We start from the raw sequence: 23,566 nt of genomic DNA, 5'->3' as shown, positions 1-23,566 counted from the left end.
CCATCAAAATTATGCTATCTGAAGCTCGACGACAAGGACGCCAGCTAAAATCTTAGAGCTTGGTGAGCTCCACCCCAGGGCCAACGGAATAAGTAAATAGAAGATATTTAAAACGGAGAAAAAAGGCCAGATTATGCTAGGATTGGTAAATCAAGATAAAAGGTAAAATTATGCTCGGTTTGCTTAATTATTCCAAAAATGATGCTAGCCTTATTAAGACGGAAAGCTTTCATGGTGTGCTGGGCATATGCTCTGCACGTTGGCTTTGTGTGTATACTTAAACACAAAGTGTCATAAGAATTCGTAAAGCTGAGCGTTTTTCTTAGAGGTCGACACATTATGCTCCTAAACTTGAGTGTTATGCCTCTTCGTTACTCTCGAAACGCACTACTGTGCTCCAAACTATGCTCCATATTATGATCGCCCAAAAGAGTAAAAATTTTTACTTTTTGTCTTTCTTCTTCCCACACTGATGCACAAAATAACAGCTAACGTACTGAAATGGAGCCTACAGTGTTGCAGTTTTAACAACACTAACAGCAGCCGTGAGCGCAACGAATCGTGTTTCAAGTTTTGTTATATTTAAATTTGTTAAAGTGTATATGACATGAAAAATATTTTCTGCTTATTTGAAAGGCCTTTCGAAATACAGAAGAATGGCGTTTTTATTTTCGAAATATCTTTTTTCGTTTCAGAGATATTGACGTTTTTGTATTATGCAAATTTAATCAGTGATGACGTCATAAGATTTGACTCTAAAAAATGGTATAATTAACAATTAGACTACGAGCCCGAGCAAATAGAAAACGAGGGAGAGTAGTCTAATTGTTTTAGTAGAAACTCTAAATGATTGCAGTCCAAAACCTACAATATTGTGCACTTTGAAGACAAAAATTAAGAAAATTTACCTCTTAAAGAGCTACGCGGGCGCGCGACTGTTTTCTAGCGGCGAATAGAAAACAGTGGGCGAACCAATCAGATTCGCGGATTTCCAATAGAACACAGTTGAGTTTCTACTAATTCTGAATAAAAAATATCTCTGGAAATATTGAAGCGGTGTTCTTGAAACTTGGCACCATAAATGTACATTAAAAAAGAAACAAAATGTTACTCTTAGGGCTGTTGCCATTGTGTTATCTGCCTCAGCCTTCGGCTTTGGCAGATAACACAGAACACGGTTTTGATAATTCACGATATCATGCTCAACCTCATCCAATAATTGCTTATTATTATACATTAAAATTACTTTGAAACATGTGATTGGTCGAGAGCATTCGGTCAATATACAGTAGTATGTGAACTTGACATGATAACCCAATATCTGCAGCAGATATTGGGTTATCATGTCGAGTTTAAAGTCCGCCTAGTTTCCAAGCCCCTCGTCCGCGTAGTGCTGTCAAACTTTTGAAAATATGGCTAAGCGATTCGCCTCCGTTTCCGAAGAGGAATTGAAAGTTTTGATCGAAAACAAAGATTCTAAAAACACCAAGAGAACAACAAAAACAAGTGTAAAAATTCTGAATGATTATTTGAGGGAGAAGAACCTGGTGGGACCACAAGATAAAACCGCTTTGGCCCATGTTCTGACGAAGTTTTAAGCCGGCGCTAGAAAAAGTGATGGCAAATTGTTTGAAAACGTATAATAAAACAATTATTGAATTCGGTTTTCGCATGATAATCTTGAATTATCAAAACCTCGTGTCCGTGTTATCTGCCTCAGCCTTTGGCTTCGGCAGATAACACAGACCTTGGTTTTGATAATTCACGATGTCATGCTCAACCTCATCCAATAATTGCTTAATATCAGTAAACTATCAATATGACACTGTATGAAGCCAGAAACAACTGACATTCTGGGCCTAGTTGTTCAAAGGGTGGATAACGCTATCCACCGGATAAATCGCTATCCAGTGGATAACTGTTAACAAAACATACTACGCTATCCACCGGATAGTGATTTATCCGGTGGATATAGCGTTATCCACCTTTTGAACAATTGCGGCCTGAAGTTCAATTTTGTCTTGATTTGTAAAAAAATAAAACATATCATGATGTAAGGAAATAATACACAATTCCTTCTTCACAAAACCTGTCAATATGCTTTAACCAAAGTATCAAGTTTATAGAGTTTTCACTTGTACATGTCTCTGACATCAAGTGAGCTGGAGGGTGCTGAACCATAACTCCTTTTTCCGAGCTAATAAATTTTGTACGAATGTCGGGCGACAGCTGACATTTTGACCAATTTTCAACTATCATTTACCCATCCAGATCCTAATATAAGGGAGACTAGTTTGACTGAAGTAGAACTGATAATACTAGCAAATCGCCAGTAGTTTATCACATCAGAGCGAGCAATGGTGGACCCACTATTGGCAGGAGAAAGGAACCAATGCGGCGAACGGTTGAAGAAACGTTATCCCAGATGTAGCGAAGCGTAGGCTTGCGGACACATCGTCCGTATATTCCATCGTCGCTACCCTGTGAAAAGTAAAATTCCCAGTCGCCGTTTCCAGCTATGAGTACAAATTCCCTTCCAGGTTGGGCGAAAATGAACGAAGTATTGCTCAAGTCTCCTCCGGCATCGATAACCTCCGGGATGAACGAAATGGCGGCGCGCAAAAATTTTAGAGTTGCCTTGCCCTGCTCGTCAAGATGAGAGTGCTGTCCTTCATTTCCACAGCGCTTTATTAGTTCTCTTCCAAGGACCGGAGACGTGATTTCCTTCACACGGATTCGGACATTTTGAGAGTATTGCTAAGGAAAAGAAATCGAAGAACAGTATTAGCGGGCAGACACTCTTGTAAATCACATACATTTTTTTAAAGAACTGTCTCCTCTGAAGACCGCATTAGTTCCCTGAAGGAGGTGGTGGCAGGAGGTGTAAGACCTGGTGTCGAAGAATTGTCACTCGTTTATAAATAAACCTCCCCAAAACAGTAAGTTAAAAAGTTATGGTGCATTTCTTTACTGGTTTATAATACGCTGAATGGCGGACAATATTAACGCAAAGTAGATAAAGCCAATGAGCAAAAAGAGGAGATAAAAACAAAACAAAAGAGCAAGTTAATTCATAAGTCCGCGTTCGAAAACGATATTTTATAACATGATATATAACCCGCGAAGCCTGTTTTAGGACTCTAAAGTCTGCCTTATTTCGAGAGGAAATATTCTCGATCCAGCTACTGGTCGAATGTCTTGGAAATGGACAGCGATAAGACCTTTTCTTGTGAGTGTAAAGAATTTCCATGAATCAAATAAAAATTGTCCAAAATCGTGACGTTTGAGCTTGCTTGGGCTTGTTATAGAACAGACCAATGATTTTCATATAAAACTGGAAGTAAACCACTGCATAAATGTAGGCTTGTGATGGTCGTATTTGGGCAGTTGAGATCCCTTTGGCGGACAACTGATTAAAAAAAAAAATAATAAAATAATAAAATAAAATAATCCATTACGACACGAAGTCCATTGTTGGTTTATTTAGTCATGTTTTTGTCATTTTAAGTAACAAAGAGATTGTTGTAGTACCTATCTGCTTATTTTGTATCCTGCGGCGAAAGCGAACTATTATTTTATTTTATTTTATTGTAATTGTCAAGCGAAAGCTAGCTGATATTAACTTTATATCCCTGAGAAATATAAAGTCTACCTCGCATTGAAGGACTTTGTTATTGTCTTTTTTTCGAGTCAGGTTTATGGCATGAACTTTCCAGTAAAACGGCTTGAAAAGTACAAAACCGAACGGAGAAGACTTCGAAACAGTGCCAATATAATGATGACTAATCAATAAACATATATTCGACGCAAAAGCAAAATTACATTAAGCATGTAACTGACTTTCAAGCCTGGAAGAAAGTTACGAGGGCCATTTTTTTGGGAGGGCAAGTCAATTTGATAAAAAAAATCATGATATTTACAGTACTAGCAGTGCTAATAAATATTTTTCGAAATAATTCCAAGAATAGGAATTGTAATTTGTAAATAGAGTTTCAAGCTGCTTGTGTTTTAGGTCGATGGGAGTGAAATTACCATAAATATCGCAATTGTTTGCAATTTGGTAAGCGGAAGATTTTGAAACAATGTATCTCTTTTTAGATCTCGATTGCATATGCTAATTAAAAATATCAATTTTTTAATAGTTTAGCATTAGTTTTTGATTTGTGTAATATTGATGTTAGGAACGCTAGAACCGTTTTTCTTGTGTTTGTTTTTCAGCTGCAAACTGTAGAAACACTTAAAGAAGAAACAAATAAACCGGGTCTCGCTTCACTTCGTAAATCGAATAATGGGTTGCAGAAAACAAACAACAATCGATAATGAGACCACCTTGCTTAATAGGTAGGCGTTCGTCATGCAACTGAAGCTAACTAAATCATTGTCACAGTCTTAGCTTTATTCATAATGTGATACTTGATCGTTGCTTGAAAAATTCACTCGAGCCGAGGTAAGCTCATGTCGATGCGATAGAGAAAGGTAATTACTGAAGGCGATCGAAAACGAAATAAATAATAAGCAAGTTGAAGCACACGGTTCAATTTCATCATATAAATCTTGTTCTTCAGTGTATTTGAAAGCAACCAGCCTGCGTTATCAACGTTTTACTTACCCTTGTCATTCTTGTTCGTCCGATCAGGTTGGAAGATGGGTGTCCAATCTTTTCCCCTCTGTAGTGAGTGTGTGAGCCCATGTTCTTGCCAGTGTGGCGCGAATATGCTGGCATGCCACGCTGCCTGTTGGAGTGCGATTCATGGCTCTGTTCTGATCCCATAGCTAGTATTAGCTAAGTCTAAAATTTTTAAGACTTACTCTCAGAACTACAAACCATCGCTCGGCAGAACATTCAGCACCTTCGTCCAACATACGCCATGTAGCCAGCAGGTGTGACGTCAGTGGATTGCTGTGGTGTGACGTCAGTGGATTGCTGTTGTTATCTCCAACTGGGTTCCTCACAAAAGATAAACGGCTCTAGTACCCCGTTTTAGCGAAATGTGGGCAGTGGAGCAGGAAACTACGTAAGCATACTTAGTACACAAGAGCTCTTTACTCAACCCGAAATTTGGGGTACGGTGCGTGACGTCACTGATCATTTTTGCTCATTGGTCCCTATTTTCCGTAGTATTTTCCGTAGAAAATAATTGAGTGGTGGTGAATTTCCTACCGCGTTTCAGATCGTTTCAATCTCAACATATTCAAAGGGAACCCAACAGACCGTTTCGGTGAATTTCTGTACGGAAGACCTATAGTCGCCTACGATTTTCGAATTAAAGTGAGATTTCTTTAGCTCAAACTACCATTCGAATAAGACTAAATTTTGATAAACATTTGACAATAAAAATAAGCGACAGTAAGACACAACGTTTCGATGTCATCCTGACATCATTTTCAAGTGACAAACAAATATGTTAATGAAAATACACCTCTAACCGCATATATAACACTGTTGAACCGTTATTTTATTTCACTTGAAAATGATGTCAGGATGACATCGAAACGTTGTGTCTTACTGTCGCTTATTTTTATTGTCAAATGTTTATCAAACTACCATGACATGAAAAGGCAATGTTGGCTGTTTGAGAGAGAGAAAATGTCGTTTTGGGCACGAAGAAAGGCCAGCTATACGATTTTCGCGAAGGTAATAGCGGCTTTTAAATTCGGGTAATAGATTAATAGATTTCCTGAAGCTTGAAATTCAGCAAGCGCATCCGAGATACACTTTATTAGCGTTTTAAAATAACGTTTTAACGCGCAAAAACGGTTTTCCGAGACCTATGGTTTTTTTTTCGTTGAGTGGTGCTGAAATTCAAGAAACACGGCAGGAAAAAATAAATTAGTTTTGCAGTGAACGGGCAAGAGGACAGTCATTTTATTCTCTAGCCTTGTAAGTCTTTGACTGCCAATGAAGACCGAGTTGGTATGCCCAATGTCTTTTCCAGTACGGCGTGAGTAAGGCACATTAGGGACTTTTAGTCCAGGCATTTTGTAATCAGACCTGCTACTAATTGCAACAGAAGCTTTCTCAACGTAAACTAGTTAGGAATGACCTATACAATAACATACTCTAAAGATTCAAGCGTGGGAACACCTCCAAATACGATCAACGTCTAACTCGCTTTCTGCTACAACATGAAAACGAGGCTATAAACAGGAAGTTGCTGTTTACGGCTGTTTTATTGGAATAAGTCGTTCCTTTTCTTTAAAATTAAGAACATTCTCTTAATACAATGTTTCCCTGGCCTTAATCTTAAAATAAAGACCCATTAAAGAGCAATTTTTTAAATGCTAAGTTATTCGAAAGTTTACATTGGTCAAGACACGTTTATCACTTTTCTTCAAGCTAGAGATATAGTCATTCTTGAATTGTAATCTACACAGTCATGCTATTCAAGGAAGTCTTCCGAATCTTCACTTTCGTAATCCAGAGCGTTGGTAAAGTTAGTGCACGCGGAACCTTTGCACTGGCCACTGTACTGGCCGCAGGCTGGAGAGCACTGCATACCATTCTTACGGCAGATGCATCTGTAAAATTGAGTCTGGCGCAGGCGGAAGGTCCGTCGCAACAGAAACCAATTGACCGCCAGTTGCTCATCCACTTCATAAACTTGAGGTAATTTCCTCTTTGTGCGGAAGTTTACACTGCATGTCTGGTGGTAAACAGGCGTCAACAGCAGGCAAATCATGCTCATTTAGAAGCCTAGCTCTTATCGTGTCAGACCGCTCGTCCCCTCTCTCTGAACAAATTTTCAATATCGTGTCTTTCGTTTCAATTGTTGTAACCCTGAACGCATTCCCCAGTCTGTTTCTCTGTTCCCCGAACTCAACTTTGGTATCACAAAAGAAACAGTCAGTTTTGAATGAGAAATATTGTTCTACTTGGCGAGTTAGAGAGCGACGATTACTAGTTGTTTGAGACGTAATTTTCTTGGCTCGCTTGATGTTACTTGGCAGACAATATTCTCGCCGGCAGTTCTAATGAACCTGCTGCACAGGAACCGTAGTGATAGAATCATTTCGCTCTGTGCTCGTCCGATTAATTCCCGCGCTTCCCTTTTCTCTTAGCGTTACAACCGCGCCCGCGCCGTCAAAGTTTTTTTTTTTTTTTTTTTTACAAAAAACACACTTTTCTCTGTCATACATAGTTGAGTATCTTGCTTTCTGAAATTACAGGCAGATGGGAACGTGTAAAAGACATCAAGGCAACGATAGATGTATCAACGACGCTTTTTCCTCAAAACAAATCTCAATTCTAAAAACAGCTTTGTGGAAACGTCTCGGTTGATTGCGTAAATGTGACTTAAATTGGCTTTCTTCAGTTTTTGATAAAGTTTGGTTCTATTCTTGCCAAATTAAGTCTTCAGTAAAAATGAATTTTAGGCAAATTGTTTTGTGCTCAAAACGCATTTATTGTCATAAAAAATGTTGTGGTTATTCAACGACGAGGTCATGGTGTCTTTCGACGTAGAGTCGCTGTTTACCAATGTTCCCATCGACGGCGCTGTACAAGCCGCGCTACGGAAACTAGAGGATGACCCCAGCCTTGCTGACCGCACAACGCTAACACCTGCTCAGATCGCTGATCTTCTGAAGTTTGTATTGAGATCCACATACTTCCAGTATCACGGATCAATCTACGAACAACAAGAAGGCGCAGCCATGGAAAGCCCAGTTTCCGCTGTTATTGCTAACCTCTACATGGAGAGCTTTGAGGAGCAGGCAATAGCTTCATCATCCTACAAACCTAAGATATGGAAACGCTACGTAGACGATACATTTACCATCTTGGATCGCGAGAACGTCGATAGCTTCTTACAACATCTTAACAACCAGCAGCCTTCCATCCATTTCACCATGGAAACAGAGAGTGACAGCAATCTCGCCTTCCTTGACACCGCAGTTTCGAGAGAACCAGACGGCCGCCTCACCACCAGCGTATACAGGAAGCCTACACACACTGATCAATACTTAGCGTATGATTCACATCACCCTCAATTAGTAAAACGCGGTATTGTAAAGTGTCTTTACGAACGCGCTAAACGCCTCGTAACAACACCATCTGTAATCTCCAAGGAGAAAAAACATCTGTCATCTGTTCTTGTATCTAATGGTTATCCTTTTTTCTTTCTTGCAAAAGATAACCAAGACTAGAAAACCGAACACCAGTGCTAAACCCGTGGCTGAGTTTAAATCTACTGCCGTTCTACCTTATGTCAAAGGTCTTTCCGAGCAACTTCGCCGCTGCCTACAACAACAAGGCGTACGCGCTGTTTTCAAGTCGGAAACTACACTGCGATTACAACTAGTACGGCCGAAAGACGCTGTTGATTCGACTAAGCAAGATGGCGTTGTTTACAGGATTCCCTGTGAATATGGCAAAGTTTACATCGGCGAGACTGGAAGACCTATGCAAGATAGGATCAAAGAACACGACCGGGACATCCGACTCGCACGCAACCAGACTTCCGCCGTTGCAGAGCATACCAACAACACCGGACACTACCCGCTTTGGAATGAGGTAAAGTTTATTGATCGTGACTCGCACTGGTACACACGCCGGGTCAAAGAGGCGATTCACATAAGACTTCACCCTAATAATATCAACAGGGACAGTGGAATTGAAATTCCTGTAGCATGGATGCCCACGATCAAAAACCACAACAACAGGAGAACTGTACGACGGCGGACCGCCGAGGGAGCAACAGTACACCAGCATGCAGAACACTGAGGATCGAAATGCACCAATCAGAGCTGTTGAAAACCAACCAATCACAGCGCAGCCGTGTGCTTTATAAGCTAACGCACAACCAGTCGACCTTATCGCCTGATGAAGACTAGCAGTATGCAGTCGAAACGTTGCGATCTCCATCACACGTGACTACGTCGTGAGACAATCGAAATAATACTTTATTAACGCATTTCTTGTTCAGATAAATTTTCATTTTAGAAAAGTTTTCATTTAGAGATTTCTAAGTTATGAGAAAAAGATAACGCACGAAGCGCGAAGCGATAAATTATGGCGCGTTATTACTGTCAAAATTCAACATCACAAATCGGATGTCATCATTCCAAAATGACCACCATAACTCCAACTCAATCGACAAACCTTTTCTAAATCGAACGGCATTTTCTCGTAACAGATGGGTTAATTCGATCAAATACTTCTCAAATTGACCAGTTTTCTTCCAAATCGAGCAAGTTACATCGTTCACGCTAAATCGGTTAGGTTAATTCGATCAGACACTTTTCAGATTGATTAGATACCTTCCAAATCGATCAGTCTACTTCTAAATCGATCACCATACCCAAGATGCTTTGCTGGTATTCTGCATCCGCCGGCAGAACACTACCGCGGGCTCTTCAGTTTACACGTGGAGCGATCGTCGAAGGGCAAAACAGAGGTAAAATGTGAGTGTAATTATACTTTAATATATGTACCTAGAATATGATTTATTCATGAAAGTGACGCATCGAATGCTCTTAAACTCGGATAAAACGGATATAAACAATCGCAAATCACTTTTGAACTAGATCTCTTTGCCACAATAAGCTGAAATTAAGATTACCGCGAATATAGAAAACAAAATTCTTTTGGATATCGACGGATTTTCAAGAATACTGCTAGAGAACAAAAATAAAGTATACGATTTTTGTTTATATTTGAAGCAGGGGAGGAAAATGCTTACTGTAAAAAAAAATGGGCAAATTTTGTTGGTGAAAATGATTGGTATTCAGTTATTGTTCAATTGAAAACAGTTGCCCTCCTACTGATTGAATGATAAATAATGACCAAAATTTAATTGCTGATATAGCTACACAAAACAGAAGTATAAGTACACGAGTCCTTATATTGTGCCATGGCTCCTGATTGTACATCAGTCAATTCCACCTTTTGTACCCATCCCCCCCTGGCTACCCATGGTATTCATTTCTTTTTTTAATGAATTGGACAAAGATGTGTGCACAGAGATACCATTCAGATGCCCTGAGGTGTGATTGTCATTTAAACAATAGTTGATTCTGATCCTCTTCTCGCACCAGCTTTGTTAAATGCGTATCTGAAACCTTGTCATGGACGAACACAGTGCACATAGTTTTGAAACTATGTTCGTGTAAACAAATTCCCCACCACAAGGACAGAGAAGGTGAACAAATGCCCACTGGGGGAGGGGTGCATTTGTTGTCCAAGCGGGAAAATGGGCATCAGGTGGAATTGACTGATGCAATATCATAAAATTAAGATGCAGAAAGAAAAGATGGCCTGTTGTTGGTGTTTAACCCTAGATTTCTTTCACATAGACCATGGGTGACGAGGAAACAAAAAAATTTGATTAAGACGTGTGCAGAGAATCTGCTGAATGCAGTCAGCCAGTTAGGAAATAGACCACAGGGATCGTCAAATGTGGCCCCTTTGACACCTGCGGCACCTGTGACACCTCCGACAGTTGTCGAAGAACTTAGAAGACTCTTCGGATATAGAGCCCCCAACAACAGTCGTGCCAGCTCAAGCACTACAGGTGGAAAGCAGTCGGCACCTAAACGTCGCATGGTGACAACATCAACTGGGGAAAAACTTAGCATTCCCGTTAGAAATACCTGGACACAGACATTCGTCTGTTTAGAAAAAAAAAAATGCCACAACTCCCCCTTCAGCCTTTGAGAAGGTATCCATGGCTCTGGCTGGTGTAGAGGAAAGAAGCATTTGCTTTTTCCAAAGGTGGCAACAGCCAACACGTACATGAGAAAATTCTAGAGGCCTTTCCAATACTAGAGCAAAGAAGTCAAAATGGCACAAAATACCTCGAGAAATTGCGATTCTTCACTAAACTAGTACATCAAGACAGTTTATCTTCTTAAAGAGTGAGTGGTGCTATCGTCTGGAGTAATACAACGTAAATTGTGTTAATCCGAGATGAAAACTAAACGTCCCTTGTCGTGGCTTGCTGACTCAAGTCCTCTCAGGGAAGTTGAAGATGCTAAGCTTGCTATAACTTGTGCAGATGTGCCTAAATTGGCAAGATAACAGTCCCTGAAGGTTTATATACAGCAACATGATCCTCACAAAAAAGGTACAGGCACTTGACTTTGTCTTGAATATGAATGCTTGATGAACGAACCGACGCCATTATGGCAATGGTGAACTGGAGAAATTCTTGTGTAATAAGCTTTATTTTGATCGATATTGCTAACAAAACAAAGGCTAAATATGATTGTTTTGATTAGAAAAAGACTCAACAGATAAGATTCTTTGCGACTGAGGGCAGTTTCACTGTTGCAAGTGTTTTTGCTGGTGAGCCGACAAAATAATAATTTCGCCAAAATATGCAAAACTTGATTTTTGAGGTTCGTTCATTAAATTCCTTCAAATATAAAAGAGCCCGCCCCGCAGAGATCTTTACAGTTTTAGCAACTAGGATATCTGTGTAAACTGACTGCATAGTTTCTGGTCTGGAACTGGTGTACTTTTGGAGAAATTTAAATAAACGTCTAGTATGTTTTACCAATCGACCAAAATGGCTGAAAACGCACTTAGTTAATTGACTGATTAGTCGTTGTGAATTTAATGTAAAAAAACGTCCTATGCATCAATATAAACTAGAATGATGACTTTATTATATTTGGTCCAAGTCTTGAGTAGCAGTTTTTTAATGGACTTGAGAAACAGCTGTTTACATTTTTCACATTTCAGAGCATGTGCTGAGTGAAAAATTAGGTTTGGAGACACCAACAAAAGATGGCTGTTTCCATGACAACGAAAAGGTTGCAACCTTAAAGAAGGCCATTTTTGTACATCCCCCCTGAATATCTAACTGCATGCAAAGTTTGAGTGGTGGTCCAAAATTTTCATTTCCTACTTTGCTTGACTCAATCAAAAAATAGCTCTTAATAGGCTTTGTTGAAGTTTACTTAAAACTACAAACAAACGTAAAACAGTTGCTTATAATTATTGAAAGTGAAAGGGAAAAATTTCAATGGAAATGAATGAGTGAAAAATTAATAATAATAAAAAGAGAAATTATTAATTAAAGAAAAAATAAACCAATGAGTTAACAGCACTATATGATGCCCATTAGTAATCTACTGTATTTAAATGTTGCCATTGATTGATAGTGTCTAAAATAATTAATCAAACCTTTTTTAAAGATCTCCATTAGCCCAAAAGTGACATGTGTAAACTGCCATTCCCAAGTCCCAGTGGACTTGTTGAGGAAACATGAAGAGACATGTGCTGGAGGAAGCAGTACTAGTGGGGCTACTACCACCTCCAGGTACTATCCTTTATCCATTATATATTATTGTATCAAAATAATGTCTTTCTTTAGGTTTCTTTGAGGTAGGTTGTTACTGAATATCGAATTATACATTGCAGCACCCACCTCGTTTAAATGCATAGTTGAGTGGACTGAGTGCACTGAGTGCCGCTGAGCAGGCCACAATGATTTTTTTGAACTGCATAACCTTAGCACATAACATCCATGTTTATTTTAGCTTAAAAACTTCTTTTTTATGTTTTAGCTTTGCTAGCAGAAAACAAATTCCTACGCTAAATACATCAAACGGATAAGCAACAGCGCAGACGCTTTCTACAAGCTTTGTGTCGATTTGTGTATTTTTATAGATTTAATCATCTTCTTAAAGCAATTATCTGATCTAATCTACATGTAATTGGACTTAACTATAAGGAAAACACACAAACAATCTTTCTTTCTCTTTTAGCTCATACTGAACGTGGCATTAAACTCAAACAACACAGCAGATAGTACAGGAGCCTCGTTTCCATGCTGCAATGTACAGGGACGATACAGGGTTCTAAAAAAATCCGTTTTTAGTCACCTTCCCCTGCTCAGATTTTCAGAGACTTTTGATATGTTATAGAGGACATGTTGCAATTAGTAACAAGTGGACCTATTTTATGCGATAAAATGCCTGGACTATATTTTGAACGAGTGTACCCGTTGATTGGGCGTGTTTAAAACACGAAATGGCGAAATGGCGAAATGGCGAAAATGGCGAAATGGCGATTGGCGAAATGGCGAAACGGCGAAATGGCGAAATGGCGAAATGGCAAAATGTTAAGATAAATACACGTAAATATTATAGTTTGGTTTCCTTTTGAACTTCAAGGTAGTTCTGTTTACATGTCTAGACTGAATGTATTTCAAGGGAACATTTCAATGTTCTGGCCCAGGAATATAATGAATACTTGTCACTTATCACAACGCCAAATTGAACGTATTGGTGAAAGGTCGCAGCACACCAGAATATTTTTTTCATTTAGTACTTGCCAAGTTGCCTATCAGTATCTGCACTGCACTACAGAGCTTACATTGTATCGAAGGACTGATATAGACATCGAACGTTACTCCGTTTCTGTGTAAAGAACGTTTGCCACTGATATCGTGTATGGACTTTATCGCAAAGTAGGTTTTGTTTTGTTAATCCATTTCTTTTGAATGTTGGAGCTCAAAGCATTACTTCATAGCCGAGACTCGGTGGCAAATACCAGATAAACAAATCATTTTCTTCCGATGTCTAAACGAAATGCCGACATCTCGATCAAGAATGTCCTAGGCGTATCAAACAGCGCCCTGTTAAAAGGGAGAGACTGGAATCCAAATTACCCATAGGTTCGTGTTAGGTTCGTGACGGGTCTACGTGACGGATAATTTGTGATTGCAGTTTCTTTTATTTTTCGGGACTTATCTACAAGGATGAATTCGGCAACATATGAAAATTCCAGTACAACGGTAATATCGTAAAACTTTGGCTTTTATCTTCAGTATCATTTCGCCATTTCGCCGTTTCGCCATTTCGCCATTTCGCCATTTCGTGTTTTAAACACGCCCCCGTTGATTAACCCGATTCAGACCGCGCTTTTTGGATCCTTTCAGACGGGGAAGGGGGATTCCGCTCCCCCCCTTCCGTAACTACAATATTATTTAAGCAATCGCAATGAAAGTTAGAAGATATATAGTATGTTCGAAAATCTATCTTTAGGTATACGTCACGTGGGATAACGACGTCACCACAGGTGACACTTACATCATGACGTCAAAACAGCCGCCATCATGGATTTCAAAATTTTTCCAAAACGTCAGAAAACCGCCCAAAATCACAGCAAAGTACTCAAATCTAAATAAAAGGCCCTTAAAACCGTAAAAAGGTGAAAATAATTGCATTAAAGTTATTTTTTCTTAACAGAAACAGGAAAATTACAAATGTGGGAAAACATGCCTGTTAAAATGCCGTTGTCATGGTGACGACAAGTTTCTGACACAACAACCTATACAATCAAATTATTCTCAGATTAATTTTAGGTAAACTCGCAAAGTTTGGCAGCGATTGGTTAAATCTTGAAAAAGTTAATTATAACCGTTCAAAGTCAGCCCCCCACCACCCACCCCCCGGTCTGGATAGGGTTAAAATCACCTTGAGTCCTTAAACCATTCTTGGATAGGTTTGCTGTCTCTTTTGAATGTCCGAAGTGCAGTAAATTTCCCGCACATTGTTAAATGCGCATTTAGAATGCGTACATAACGTCATGATGTCACGCCACTTCATGCGTCGATCGAGTGCTTCTATTTATGTTAAGTCTCCAAATAGTCCACGTTTTATACATTTTTGAGTTATTTTTTCAAAATAGCTCTTTAGTCGGCGCGATGTTCCGTGACTCAGTCAGTGGGTCAGTGAAGTATGTTTGTTTGTCACACCAATCAGATTTCAGGTACTATCAGAACCAATCAAATTGCAGTTTATAAAGGCGAAGTAATCTGACGAAATTATGTGCTTCGCAGTTCGTTTTCGTTGAAAGATTTCAGCTCGAAGATTAATTGGTGAGTTGTGAATTATCATGGATTTGAAACGTATTTTGCTTAACGCTCGCCTGCTTACAATGCACACGCCGTCAGCAAAAGGCCCAACACAAAATTGTTATTAGTCTTATTCGAGCGTTCGTTTTGAAGACCCTAGCTTTCCTGACCGTGGTAAAAATAACATAAAGCATTTGCACACAGCAGATTTAAAAAATAATGTTGTCATTATGATGTTAATACTGTGGGTATATTTACAAAGAGTCGAAGAAATGGAAACTGGAAAGGAATCTTCTTCAGATTCCCTAATATTACTGGAGACTCCGCCGGCGCCAACTCCAAACTCCAAACCGTCCGAGAAAGACGGCGAACGACGAGTCTTAAGAATAAAATTGGTAGAAACCGAACTAAAAACTTCTGCTCCGCCTAATCAAAGTTTCAGTAGCCTGAATTTCAGACGTCTTTTTCTGGTCGCTACTGAAATTCAGGCAAGAGTTTCCGTAAATAAAACCGGTTCTTAAATTTGTGTTGTAAAAATTCTGTAGTCGGCAAAAGAAACATTCGACGTGAAAAACATTGGAGCCGTGAAGCCTTTCGTAAATAAACAAATGGCAATACAACCTTGTGTCGCGCCATCGCGTCTAGCTGGAAATAAACGTGTTTTATTTCTTGTGAATTTACCATAAAGTTCTTTAAATTCTTCTTGAATGAAACTTGTCTTTATTAATAACACAGATAATGGCATCAATTGTTATTACAGCTTTAGAGAAGTTATACAAATTTTGCTTTTTAAAACCGGCGCCGTTTATAAAACTGGACAAAATTTGCATATTTCAAAGGTAATTTGAAACCTTTCGAATAACTCCAGCGTAAACCTAAATTCAACACATCGCTGCACACATGTATCCGATTGAGATTCTTTCATACACATGTAACTGCGTTTTTCAAAAGAAAACTAAATGACAGAGTGAACTTTAAGATTTAACACTTGCATTCTCAATCATGGCACAAACGATTGTTATGCGTGACACTGCACAAGTGTTTCATGTTTGTCCTAAGAACGCCTGATCGCAAGTTATGTTTGTCCATTTTTTTCGGCAGGACCGCGCGAATTCCAACTCGGTTATTTGAGCTTCTTGCTCAATTCACCAATTCAGAAGTGGCGTTTGTGTTAATACCTTATAAACATCTCGTTCAAACATTTAATGAACCGGTATAGGTATTAACTTTGCTGTTAAAAGCAACTACGATCGATAGCAAAAACAGAATAAGAGCGTGCCATTCCGTGACAATTTGATAACTCAATTAGGGTGCGTTTCTTTGGGAAAAATCCAAATCCGGATTCTTGATCCAAAAACGGATTTTGCGTTTCTTTACCTATATCCGAAAATGGATTAATCTTGGATCAATGATCTGAAGAATCCACACTTCGAGTGGATACATCAGATCATATCTGAATCCGGATTTTTAGGATTCATGATCCGTGCGTTTCTTTGGGAAAGGATTCGAAAAACGTACCATGGCCCAGCGGTCTTTGCTGTGAAAATACAGGTTCGCTCTTTGTAAACACTGACATACGGAAAGTATTAGGCGGTTATTTCGATCAAAATACAAAAATATTTCACGATAAAAGGAAACGGTAGCTTCAGATAGGTATGTAGTATCATTTTAAACGGGATACAGGTTTTCTAGAACAGCCACTGTGTGCCTACGGAAGTTGTATCCTTTTGAAATTGTCACGAGTGAAATTTGCACTGATCATTTCGCAATCATTCTTCGCTCTCAGATGCTTTCTCGCCACATAGTGCTTAACGCTAAAGAAGATCTACGTCGACGTGTGGTTTTTGTAAAAGATTTTGTATGCTTAAATTATTTTAGCTAGGATAGCTAGGAAATAAATTTGTGCTGATATTTTATGTTCTGTGCGAAATGTGTTTACGGGGTTGTCATGGCAAAAAATCCGTTTTCGGATTCTTCGTTTCTTTGGGAGCAAAGTATCCGTGTGATCTGAGATCAATGATCCAATTTTGGATTTTCCCAAAGAAACGCACCCTTAGTTCTTGTTTGTTGAATAAAATTTACGTTGTGAATGAACCAAAATCTTTGTTGAACAGTTCTGACAGGAAACGAATACTGCAGGTGTACTGCGCTTTAAAGACCTTTCCCGAAGAGAGTGGTTTTTGATTTGATTCGTTTATTACTTTTCGTTCAATGACTATTGAACAAAGGTGTCATGTTACAAAAATGAGAAAAAAAATAGTATCATGTTACAGTGTTTGGCAAAAAGCCAAAAGTATACTGTAACAAACATAAGTATCACGTTACGGTTGCTAAAAAGCGAGCAAAAAAATAACCGCTTTAAACAGAATAAGAACGTGCCATTTCGTGACATTTTGATAATTAAATTAGTTCTAACTTGTTTTTCAATTAAGTGATGAAAATTTACGTATTGAATAAAACAGTTCTGATGTATCAAAGTGCACGTAAAAAATATTTTGTTTGCAAGCAAATTTTGTGCAAAAAAGTGACTCCGTGGGCCGCCATAAATAGCTCAAGCCATGACATAAACCATCCCAACAGAACAATCACTCAGTCTCACCCCAAGCCACCCCATAAATTGAAAAAAATAACTCCTGCACGCTTAGCGTGCCTATGTTTTAAAGACATCTTTATTTTTGTAATAAACGAACAAAAGCATAGATTAACAATATGGGAAATTTAAAAGTTGCCAATTTTCAACGGAATAAAATTTTAGCCACTCATCGCACGAGCGACCTCATTGCAATTTAAATCGGTGTATTCCAAATAAATTAATCACAAATGGTTTGCTTTTCACTTGAAGTTTTCTTTGTTCAACAGCTATCGTCATCGGTGACCGTTAACAACTGCGTAATTTGTTATTCTACGGTATCCCATGAAACGACCAATACTTGATTACTACCAGAGCTTTACAATACAAATTGTTTTACCTTTTCTTGATTACAGTAACACTATCAACGGACATCGAAATAAAAATGCACACACTAAGCAACTGAAAAATAAACAGCCACAACGTAAACCAGAAGCAATTGCACGCGTCAAATCTTCAGGAGCTGCTGTTCCTTTATACTTTCTGAACAAGGATCTCTTGTAAGCCGGTGTTCGTTTTGCTACAATAATACAATGTTAGTTTTGTTCAGCCCAGGACAAATAGAGTGACACAAGAACATTTTTGGGCTTTCTAAAGTATAAGTTGAATTTTCTTAGCTGTTTTGCTGAGGTGGCATCAAACGCTGCGAAACGTGGCCCCAGACAGCGGGTAAGACAGCACTGACAACAAAACCGCCCAAAATTCGAGCAAAATTTCCCACAGATTTATCCCATGCCCAGCGACAAAACGAGCCTATACGAACACAGTGACCGCGAATTTCTCCATCCGATTCTTCTGTAAAGTAGAATTCCCAGTCACCCCCTCCAGCCTTGATGACAAATTCACTTCCAGGTTGGGCGAAAATGAAGGCAGCGTTGGTAAGATCGGCCCCGGCATCCATTGCGTGTGGGATGAACGAGGTGGCAGCTTTTAAAAATTTTAAAGTTGCTTTCCTCGTTTCGTTTAGTTTTTTCTGCTGATCCTCGTCTCCGCATCGCTTTAGCACCTCCTTCCCAAGAGCAACACTCGTAATTTTGTCTACTTGTATGAACACTTCCTCTGGATAACGCTGAAAGGAAAACGGAGTTAGTGAAATAAATACATTCTTTCCTCATTCGTAAAGGGAAAATTCCATATCGTATGCGAAATGGAAGTGTTGATTGGGTGTTCAATTTTTATACTCACTTGCCCGGCGAACTATAAAAGGCTAATTCACTGACAGTTCGAGAAAGAAAAATAGTAACTAATTTAGGTTGTCTCCTCCCGCCGTTGTACAGTCGTAGGGTATTATTGTCAGTATTTCAGACAGTAACAGGAAGCATGTATCCGATGACCTTAAATGATAATATATAATCACGTAGCGACTTATAACAAATAGTCATGCAGTGGTGAGTACGATCACTAAATAAGTGTGGAATTACATTATATAATATTATTATTAAAATAAGCGACGAAATTGGTGGAAATATTATTTATTTATTTATTTATTTATTTATTTATATATTCCTTTCTTTCTTACTTTTTTTTTATTTATTTGTTATCAAATTTAAACGCTGCAATCGAAGCGACTATATAGAAACTGGTCTGGTGATTAAAGTAGCTCAATATCAATCCCTGGTTGTTTTCTGTTTTATAGGTGATTTATAATGCAGAGATCGTTATAGAAGAAATAATAATAAAACCATCTGTTTGCAAAAGCGTTCTCAAAGGGAATATTTTCCAACGCCAAATGTTTGCCAAAAATGAAAGTAAACCGTACGTTAATATAAATTATTGACAATTATTTCCGATGGAAATATTTCCCGTTTATCTAACTGCTTCGTTATTTTCTTGGTGTTATCGATCACAACTTACATCAAGCACTCTTGATCTGATGTTCCCCATGATGAAGGTAGTACGATCAACGACTACAAAGTTGTTTTGCTGAAAAACGCCGTCAAACTTGTAATACGGACGATCACCTTTTACTTTCAGTTTCGAGGGAAAATCCCATGAGTCATCAAATTTTAATATCTATCCGACTAAAGGTCACAGAAGCTGTAATAAAATCCAACAGCAGTACTTCATACTGTCAATTTTTAAAGCGTTCTTGAAAGACCAGCCAATCATTTGTACTCTTTTGATAGGAGGGACAAAACCCTAAAAAACTGAAACATCACTGTTCCTTAATCATCGCTGCACAGACAAAGAATGTAATAAGATCAATGAAAGAAGGCAATCCAAGCCAGGCTTCGCACGATAAAGTTTAACAACAATTTTGAAGCAATTCTGTCGATCGCGAAGTAACAGCATGGGGAATAACAAATCAAGAATGACAGAGGTAGGAATGACATATTATGAAGTAGTTTATACCCATACTGCCGCAGAATTACCGATTAACAGCAAATAGAAAGTTGATATTTAAATTTGCATTGTGTCATAACATCATGTTCAGTGTTTGTGACGTACTTTTTTGCATTTGCTGTATTTATCGACTGCAGGGGCAAGTTAGTTTCGAGATTTGTGAAATTGCGGCGCTCGCTTAATTTCAGCCTAGCACAAGTTGTGGGAGATTAAGATATGAAGCCATTGAGGACGATGTGTTTTAATTTAAGCTAGTTATTTATGTTCATTAAAGGCAAGAGGCCTGAAAGGAGGAAATTCTTTATGTGTGTTTTGGGAACGAAGTGGAGCGGCGGAAGAAGCTGGGATGGGTGGGGTGGTGGGTGTCAGGTGGTAGGGGGGGGGGGGAGTGGGGTTGAGAATAATTACAGAATCAGTGGGTAGATCATCCGTGCTTCACCCAGACGCTTTAATCCCTTCAATAGGAAGTGCTACATTGTATTTTTCGCGTTTATTACATATATTTAGAACGTGTTTTCATATTAATTTGCGTTCTGTTAAGGCTTCTTCGAGCGGCCACCACCGACCTCCCGTTCCCGTGAAATTTTGTTCAAATATCTTTGTCATCTTCTAAATTTATCTCTTTTAGGACTACCCGAGTGACAGAAGAATCCGCGTAAACAAAATTTCACGTACGATTCTTGGAAAGGAAGTTACAAAACAATGTGGGAACGAAGGTAGGCACGGAGATCTCAACAAGACTGGCCAAACAACCCTAAGATTTCTACGAACTGCCATCTCGTTCATCCCCGACGCAATCGATGCTGGGGCCGATCTTACAAACGCTGCCTTTATTTTTGCCCAGCCAGGAAGAGAGTTTGTCATCGAAGCTGGAGGTGGTGACTGGGAGTTCTACTTTTCCGAGGATGAGAAGGACGAAATACAAGGCTGTTGTGTCCGAAAAGGCAAAACACCGTCTCTGCGTTCTTCCTTTTGGAATGGCTACGAAACGTCTATTGCTTGGCTGGACTACGCTAAGACTACGCTAGCTTCAGCTAAAACTGGAACTACAGGCGTGTTTGCCTCGAAACAAGAACATAACGAATTAAGTACAACGCTGATTTGCAAGAACACTAAAGAAATGCTTTACAGTCAACTCTCTCTAAAACGGACACCTTCGGGACCGGCTTATAGTGTCTGTCTTAGAGAGGTGTCCGACTTAGAGGGAATTTAGTTACAATAAAATGACTGAAAAACGGCAGGGACGGGACCAACACCAGGAGTCCGTCTAATGGAGATGTCCGTCTTATAGAGGTGTCCGTTTCGAGAGAGTTAACTGTATTCATAAAAAAGTCGTTTATGGAACTGGAGGGGCTTTTCATGCTACTTTGTTCTAGGAGACTCAGGGACGGTTAATAGGGGGTGACACGGACTCGAGAAGGCGGCGGAAAACAAACCTCCGGTCTCGAGGAACCGCCACTGGGTCTCCGCGAGGATGATTTATAATTGGGTAAAAAAAAAATATCAAAATTGTTACCATGTTTTTTACAGGAGAAACACTTTTGTAATAGTTATGTTTAAACAAAAAATCCTAGCCTCCCACGCAGTTCTTTTTAGGAACGACCGTGTTTCACTTTGGGAGGTTACAAAAATTTCAGCCCGATTCGTATAGTATTAATGGGTTTGCAGGTAATAAAAGCAAGGTTATGCATTCTTGTATCTAAAGTGGTTAATTTTCTCGCTCTGCTGGCTGCAAGAGCAACCTATTGCCGAGCTCGGTCTGGGTCCTTTTTTGTGCTGTTGGACAAACAGAGCCCATCTCCACCCAGGAATGTAGATATCCCATACAAAATTTAAGAATTATGTGAAACCTGAGGCTTACATTTGTTTTGTTTCTTCGTGACCACAAATTAAAGTCAAATCGCTCGCAGCTCATCACAGATCACACTCAATCGATTGCATGCAAACAAGTACAGTGTAGGTTAGGTCAATGTTACCGTTTTTAAATCAGACACGACACTTCAGTCTTACTTAGTGCGACTGAAAGACGCCCTAGAACCAGGCAAACAAGACGGTGTTGTCTATAAAAATTCCATGCGAATGCGGCAAATTATATATAGGGGAAACAGAGAGAGCGATGCAAGACAGGATAAAAGAACACGACAGAGACATACGGCTTGCTCATACATATTGCTCATACTCCGCTGTTTCGAAGCACGCAAACGAAACGGGGCATCTTTCCTTTAGTCAGGTTTATCGATCGTGACCCTAACAGATACAAACATTATTAGAATGCAGTCTTATACCCTTTCTAATAACATTAATAGAGACAGCGGAATTGAAATTTCTGAAGCATGGATACCTAAGATCAGAAAGCATAACAGCCGTTCAACTAAAAAGCGGACCTCTAAGGGAACAACATCTGTTAGTCGGAATAATAATGAGGATCGAAACCAACGTGCATAAATAGCAACGCGTAAACAATCGACCTCATCGCCTGATGAAGACTAGCAGTATTGCAGTCGAAACGTCTCTATCAACATCTCAAAGCGATTCTATCGTGAGACAAACGAATAAACGTTCATTGACCTATCTTACACCACGATGAACAATATTCACATCTTTAATGACAAAAAACAGTGTATTGTCACGCAATTAAAGAAGCGGAGGTACACGTATCGTATTTTCTAGAGACATGATGAATCTGGCTAATATACCTACAGCTTATTAATTTGTCTACGTAATTGGACTACATGCTGTGCAATTTGGAAATAATTTGATGAAAAAAATTCCGAGGGCAGCCAATTTGGCTGTCAGAGGAATTTTTTTAATCTAATTATTTCCAAAATTGGACAAGCATGTAGTCCGGTTACATATTAATTATATAGCTTGTAGTCAGTCAATCCAGCGTAAACAATAAACTTATGTCCAGAACGGGAAAAGCATTCAACAATTATAGTAGGCATAACACAGCACATGCAACTCACTCAGAGCATTGTCTTCACAAATAAAACTTAAACAAAACAGTGCAATTTTATTCACCTGAGTTTGCGAAGCTTGCTACAAAGTGAGTGAAAACACTGCATCAATCAATTAAAGTCGTAACTAAGTGTCCGAAGAGCTTTACAACTTCTTGAATCTGACATACTCCGTTCCACTATATCGTTCGTACTTCATCGCCGTCTTTTCTTTTCGAATTTCAGCAAAAAAACGACAAAAAATTGCATCTAGCTCATGGCGATGAATATCTGACAGATCTCTTGCTTCGCTTCGCTGCACTTACGTTCACCCAAGTTTTGTACTATTGGAGGTGTTTTGCTCTTGGCTTTTGCTTCTTAGTGTAGCTAGCTCCTCTTTTGACAACGTAGAAAATTTCTCTTTGTTGTTACTATTGCTGAAAACCTCAAAAGGAATAGAAAAACGTAGCAAACTTGCCTTATAAAATTCCGCCATTGTCGACTAAAACAGAACAAGTTTACAGGGCTGACGCTATGCTTTGTGCTAATTGGCTAATATCCGTCACATGTTGTTTTTTCTTCGATTTGATTGGCTGATACGAAACTGTCCATTTTTTTAAATTGGACAGATTGTGAATTTTACCTGAAAGTCCTAATTGAAACTATCCAAATTTAATCCCAAATTGGACAGTTCCCAGAAATTAAGGAAAAATAGCTGCGCTGACAATATAGGATTTATAATAATTACTGACAATTATAATTATAACTTAAATAAATACCCTAGGGGCCTATTTTTAACTCCACGTTAGAGACCCGGCGTTTAATCGAGAAAACACGGTACACCCAAATTTGAA

The 23,566-nt window shown here is 39.0% G+C and overlaps 3 protein-coding genes across 4 annotated transcripts; 1 reads left to right on the top strand and 2 right to left on the bottom strand.

Moving 5' to 3' along the window:
• Positions 1-820: 820 nt before the first annotated feature.
• On the bottom strand, positions 821-4,819 carry LOC144663775 (uncharacterized). Of its 2 annotated transcripts, XR_013572660.1 has the most exons (3): positions 4,610-4,819; positions 1,986-2,757; positions 821-1,859 (listed from the first exon to the last, which is right to left on the bottom strand). XR_013572660.1 is itself a non-coding variant. In XM_078524843.1 (2 exons), exons 1-2 carry the CDS (start codon positions 4,769-4,771, stop codon positions 2,341-2,343), a joined length of 579 nt encoding a protein of 192 aa, XP_078380969.1. In that variant the 5' UTR covers positions 4,772-4,819; the 3' UTR covers positions 821-2,340. The 2 variants fall into 2 exon arrangements, 1 of the variants encoding a protein (XP_078380969.1); XM_078524843.1 differs by having other exon boundaries at positions 821-2,757.
• Positions 4,820-17,463: 12,644 nt separating this feature from the next.
• LOC144662765 (uncharacterized) lies at positions 17,464-19,407 on the bottom strand. The gene is made up of 2 exons (XM_078523658.1): positions 19,288-19,407; positions 17,464-18,502 (listed from the first exon to the last, which is right to left on the bottom strand). Exons 1-2 carry the CDS (start codon positions 19,315-19,317, stop codon positions 18,047-18,049), a joined length of 486 nt encoding a protein of 161 aa, XP_078379784.1. The 5' UTR covers positions 19,318-19,407; the 3' UTR covers positions 17,464-18,046.
• Positions 19,408-19,591: 184 nt separating this feature from the next.
• LOC144663774 (uncharacterized) lies at positions 19,592-21,448 on the top strand. Its single transcript, XM_078524842.1, has 2 exons — positions 19,592-19,753; positions 20,405-21,448. The coding sequence occupies exons 1-2, from the start codon at positions 19,724-19,726 to the stop codon at positions 20,987-20,989; spliced, it is 615 nt and encodes a 204-aa protein (XP_078380968.1). The 5' UTR covers positions 19,592-19,723; the 3' UTR covers positions 20,990-21,448.
• The last annotated feature ends 2,118 nt before the right edge of the window (positions 21,449-23,566 follow it).

The sequence above is a fragment of the Oculina patagonica genome, chromosome 8, assembly GCF_052425735.1.
Source record: "Oculina patagonica isolate OP01 chromosome 8, crgOcupat, whole genome shotgun sequence".
NCBI lineage: Eukaryota > Metazoa > Cnidaria > Anthozoa > Scleractinia > Oculinidae > Oculina > Oculina patagonica.
This window is presented reverse-complemented; position numbering and strand designations above follow the sequence as displayed.

Bases quoted from the DNA above. Each gene is read 5' to 3' on its own strand.
- LOC144663774 (XM_078524842.1), top strand. From the start codon at position 19,724: ATGGGGAATAACAAATCAAGAATGACAGAG. The intron at 19,754-20,404 runs GTAGGAATGACA...TATCTCTTTTAG, and splicing joins ACAAATCAAGAATGACAGAG to GACTACCCGAGTGACAGAAG.
- LOC144662765 (XM_078523658.1), bottom strand. From the start codon at position 19,317: ATGGGGAACATCAGATCAAGAGTGCTTGAT. The intron at 18,503-19,287 runs GTAAGTTGTGAT...TTTTCCTTTCAG, and splicing joins TCAGATCAAGAGTGCTTGAT to CGTTATCCAGAGGAAGTGTT.
- LOC144663775 (XM_078524843.1), bottom strand. From the start codon at position 4,771: ATGGGATCAGAACAGAGCCATGAATCGCACTCCAACAGGCAGCGTGGC. The intron at 2,758-4,609 runs GTAAGTAAAACG...TCTTTTCCTTAG, and splicing joins GACGAACAAGAATGACAAGG to CAATACTCTCAAAATGTCCG.